The sequence below is a fragment of the Porites lutea genome, chromosome 7 (genome assembly GCF_958299795.1).
Source record: "Porites lutea chromosome 7, jaPorLute2.1, whole genome shotgun sequence".
NCBI lineage: Eukaryota > Metazoa > Cnidaria > Anthozoa > Scleractinia > Poritidae > Porites > Porites lutea.
Genome location: NC_133207.1, coordinates 8,594,300 through 8,599,299, shown reverse-complemented (window position 1 = coordinate 8,599,299; position 5,000 = coordinate 8,594,300). Strand labels below are relative to the sequence as shown.

At 38.2% G+C, this 5,000-nt stretch overlaps 1 protein-coding gene and 1 long non-coding RNA gene across 2 annotated transcripts in view; one reads left to right on the top strand and one right to left on the bottom strand.

The window, feature by feature from the left end:
- The window catches only part of LOC140943668 (uncharacterized), a 6,875-nt gene extending 5,020 nt beyond the window's left edge, over positions 1 to 1,855 (top strand). Inside the window, exon 4 of the long non-coding RNA XR_012166618.1 lies at positions 324 to 1,855. This is a non-coding gene — a long non-coding RNA (uncharacterized lncRNA). The remainder of the gene's footprint in view (positions 1 to 323) is intronic.
- Positions 1,856 to 3,704: 1,849 nt separating this feature from the next.
- The window catches only part of LOC140943235 (uncharacterized), a 1,899-nt gene continuing 603 nt past the window's right edge, over positions 3,705 to 5,000 (bottom strand). Inside the window, exons 1-3 of the mRNA XM_073392303.1 lie at positions 4,908 to 5,000; positions 4,029 to 4,448; positions 3,705 to 3,932 (exon numbers count right to left, since the gene is read on the bottom strand). The exon at positions 4,908 to 5,000 is cut by the window's right edge and continues 603 nt beyond it. Of these exons, the coding sequence (XP_073248404.1) occupies positions 3,705 to 3,932; positions 4,029 to 4,448; positions 4,908 to 5,000 (741 nt within the window). The remainder of the gene's footprint in view (positions 3,933 to 4,028; positions 4,449 to 4,907) is intronic.

Below are 5,000 nucleotides of genomic sequence, written 5' to 3'. Positions count from 1 at the left end.
ACAGTACATTACGCGCGCAGGGGTCCTAGGTTCATGGGGCTACCAACACAACAGTCCGCCGTTCGCTCTTGACCTGCGGTAAAGAAATGACGGCCATTAGAAAATTTTAACTCCGTGAATAATTATCAAATCAACCCTTGACATTAATTGGTCATTTGGAGCCGTGTGTACGCAACATTTCAGGAAATTTATAATCAATTGGATTAGTTGTTATATGCTCGAAAAGTGTAGGAATTCAGTGTGTAGCTTCAGATTCAGGTCTTAGCAACTTTCATAGTTTAAATCTGTGTCAACAAATAAGCAAAATTCTCTCTTTTCTTCAGTTGCCACAGGGTTAGATGCGACTGCCGCTGCTGTTGTTGTGAGTTGTGCTCTAGCTGTCAAGTGCATCGATCAAGGATGGATCAGGGATAAAGGGCGAATTTGACAACCACCAAAACAACAATGAGTATTATTTTTTAAGTACAATTTGTGATGTAATATGTCGTGAACTATGTGAAATTTTAGTGCAAATTTACATTTTTATCTGTCTTTAAGTCAGACTGAATGACAAAAAATGATAATTTTAGTAGCTAAATCAGTTTTGGGAAAAAAATATAATCTCCTCACTACTGAAAGGGTTTTTTTCCTCACAACATTTACTTGAGATGTGACGAAATTAATTTGGAAATTATTTTAAGGATTCATTATAGCAGAAAAAAATCTGACTGGTATTGCTTCACACTAGGTCAGCAGGAGATTATACAATATTCTAATAGAACATAAATAAAGTAAATGATCATTTCACAGCTTCATGTTTAGACAAGTAACTACAGGAAAAATTGACATAGCCACAGTCAGCAACACTGATAAGAAAAGTGAATGATAACAAATGTGTTTCCCAAAATGTAATGTCTGCGACATTTTTCAGTTATGTCTGCTACGCAAACTTTTGTTTGTAGAATCATTGGAATAAGGTTGCGTGGAATTTGTTTTGGACAGTTGAAAAATTTAATTATTACCATGGTTTGAAGGCATTCCATGGCTTCTTCTGAATTTATATCATGCACTTGTTAGTCCTTATTTAAGGTCTCGGTAAAGGAAAACGAGGTGCCAAAGGCTACACAGGCAAGTTATATATCAAATTAAAGCTAAAAGACTAAATTACCTTATGAAAGATTTTATTTCATCCAATTTCAAAAGGTGCTTAAGTTTTTTGCTCTCGAACTCAGAGGTATCGAGTTTACTGCTGAAGCTCCAGCCCTTTCGCGTTGTTAAATATTCACTTCCTTTTTATTGTATCTGATTGACAGATAAAAGACCTAAAAAAGGGTGTGAGGAAATTTGCATATGTCTCGTATTAGCGGAATTATTGCATTTCAAACTAAAAAGTCGAATCTCGAGCGTGATTTACGCAAAGAAACTGACATAAAATGAGTTACAAAGGGAAATCGGAAAATTCCTCACAGTCTTCCTTTACAGTCTTTTTTCTTTCAACAACCAAGCTATTTCTTGTATGACATCCACGCTAAGACAGCTCCAAAAGTCCCCTCAATAAGTTTGCTAAACTCAGCACAAAATATCACTATAAAACGCGATTATCTGCCAAGGAGTGTTTCTCTATTTCTCTACAACCTAGAAAATGAACCATTGTAATTTTGGTCTATTTTTTCTAATAACAAAACCCCTATGCTTGAGTTTGTGTGAGGGGTTTTTCTTTTTTGCTTTTCCTTTTTTCTTAATATGTAATTTAATAACGCCTTTATTTATAATGTTTGTTCTGCCTAGATTAGCACTATGGCTACTTGCAGGGCATAAAATATTGTAAGCTTATGGATCTTAAATAAAATACATTGTTGTTGGTGATCATGAAAAAGGTACCGTTTATTGTAACGGTAAACTCGTAGAAAGTGAAAAATTTCTGTGTAACAGGGGCACCCAACGAGAATATAAACATAGCATTGTTAAACGTGTTTTAGTATTTAAACGGTGGATATAGGCGTATTTTTATCCCCTATAAATTTTCCATCTGTTCGGATTTCCTAGCTGAAAGTCTAGTGATCCGAAAATTTTAGGGATCAAAACTTACCTGTTTAAAAATTTCAGCCAGAAAAAAGCCTCCCGAAAATTCTAGGTGACCTTTTTAGGGTAAAAATCCGTTGAAAATGGGTAATTTTACCATTTTTTAGATGTTCGAAAATCCTAAGAGGCAGGCAAGCAAGAAATTTTACAACAAATGTTCCGAAAATTCTAGACCTCAAATCGTCTTCCGAACAGATATTTTTCCGAAAATTGTCGTTGGGTGCCCCTCGTGTAACTCGATGTAAAAGCAGTCTAGAAGTGTTGAGACTACCAAGAATGTCTTCATTGCTTGAAAAATTTAAAAAGGGTATTTTCCGCGATGTTTACATTCTGCGGGTTCCCCACCCCCGTCACACCCCCCTCTTGAGCCAATCAAAGAGCACTTTCTGCGACATGTACCGCGGACCAAATATCGCTGTCACTACAATATGGCTGCTAGCTTCCTGGTAATTTCTACTCTTTCAATTATTGAAATCATGCTCCTGGAACGAAATGTAGACTCATTCACAGATTTGAATCAAGACTTCTTTTGTGCGAGGAAGTTTTTGAACTGAATGAATGGAATCGGAACCGGAATTGATGCAATTCCCAATGGTAAGAGCTGTAAATTTCCGCTTCACGGAGCGTTAACAAATATAAGACGGTTATTGGCAGCTAGAGATCTAACTACCTTTACAATCATTGCTAACTTTTACACTGTCGAATTAATATTATACAGGAACATGTGCAGCCATTTTGAAACCGGTATTTTGTTCGTAGGGACCAGGTAATGAAATTGACGCCCGTAAATTAATCCTTCCGGAATGATTTTCAAGCGGTATTCAGTCTGGAAGGGGTGAATACCACCCAGAAATAACCCTGACTATGACCTGAAACTAAAACTTTGATCTATGCGGGTTTTTTACGTGCATAAAACTTGTCCAACGCTGACCGCCAACATTATAGTTTCTCAGCCATGATTTCAAACGGGGAAAGATTTTATGGACCCCCAAAGATAAACCAACACAATTTTAATGTAAAACTTTGAGTGGAATTTATTACCTCATTTTCAGTATCTGACACTTGTTAACAGTGGTAAGGTAGGTGGAAGAAAATGAAATTTCCACAGAACAGCTGCTTTGTGCGAATCTCATAGATCATCTTAAGAACAATACAAGTATCTGCTAAATAATGCAGCTCTGTGGCTTGTCAAAGGTGTATATCTCTTGTAATAAACAAGAGACGCATATCGGAAGAACCTACATCACCCAAAACTCCACTTTGAATTATTTATTTTCTGATGAATTTGTAACTAGTCAACTTTCTATTTCACTGGGCCAAGTAAGATCACTCTAGTACTGTGACCAAAACAAAAGGCTTCTTATGATGCATAGTAGATTAATGTACATACAGCAATCAAATTATTTTCTCAGAGTAAATGTGAGCCTTGCAGGTAAATGCACGTCAACTAAGCCACTGGAGAAAAGAGAAAACCCCCCAAACCCTAGCCTCGAACATCAGGATTTAAAACAACTTAAGGTGAGTGTGCTTATCATTTAGCTGCCCGGACCACATTCCTCAGGTGCATTTTGTGCAGTACAATTTGCAAACTTTGTTCCAAGTGCAAAACAACTCAAAATGTTCGAATGTTTAAAGTCTTAAACCTACTCTCTCTGCTCAAACACCTCTCGGTTAACTCTCTGCTCTTCAGGGTCCTCTGACTGAAAATACCATGCCCATTTGCTCTCGCTGTCCGGAATACACCTTTGACGCATGAAGATAAGAGCAGAAAGCTGGCTGTGGTGATCTTGGTGGTAACCAATAGCAGTGGCAAACTTGGACAAGTTACACCACACATCTCCCCATCCTCTCTCCAGCTGCAGGTGTTTCAACTGTGGACAGATCATGATGAGGAAGCCAACATTTGCCAAAAATCAAAGTCTGCTTTTGGAACAGCAGAGCAATTCACAGAACGTTCTGACAAGAACCTGCCTTCGTTCTTCAGCGACATCACCAGAGTTCAAGCACTGGGCAATAAATGGTGCTAAATCCAGCATAACAGCAAGCCGTGTGTTACGTACTTCGCCAAGTGCCGCCAATGTGACTTTGTCAAGCTTATTCATCAGTGCACACACCTTGCAATCACCATTCAGACATCTTCCTGTGACCCTGGCGACATCCGCACCCTCGTCTGTGCTGATGCAGTAAGGACAATTTTGATCATTGTTGTCTTGTGAATCACGAATGGCAGATTCCCCTAAGCATGTGCAGTCTGCCTGGCAAGCTCTCCAAAAGTCCTTGATCCTCTCTTGGACTTGTTGTGCGCGCTGCTCCTCATAGCTGTTGCGAGCTGCCCTCTGTCGAGCTTCTTCTATTGACTCTCTGCCTTCTACTGTTGCCTGCGCTGCCTACGAAAGAATCACAATGATCCAAAGTGTTGTCAGAAAACCTTTGTACCTATTATTATTATAAAAATCCCTAGCCTAATTCACTGTCATGAAAATGTTGACTTCATTTCACTTCAAGAGTGCTGTGGTTTCAAAACAGCAATATTTCTGTCCTGATATTGTCAAGTAAATTCCCAAAATATGTTAAAGGATGAAACCGGAAATAAATATTGTGAGGTAAGATTTTGGTGATTTAAATACTTGACAATATCAGGAATGGCATATTGCTTAATTATATGATATTTTATAGAATGCATGGAAAGTGATTTAAGAATAATTCTTTGGCAGTTCTATAACATACCGCTATACACATGCTATTGACTTCAAAATCAATTATAAATATACTATATGACGTTCTTGCTTTCACTGAAGCTCCTCTTTCTTCATTACATTATGGAAATAATTTTTCAATCAGCTTACCCGTTGTGGATCGCAGGGCTGATTGTTCCTCAGAAACTGCTCCAGCCTCTTTAGCGAGTCTTCATTTGGTATCCGAGTCGCCACAATTCCTGG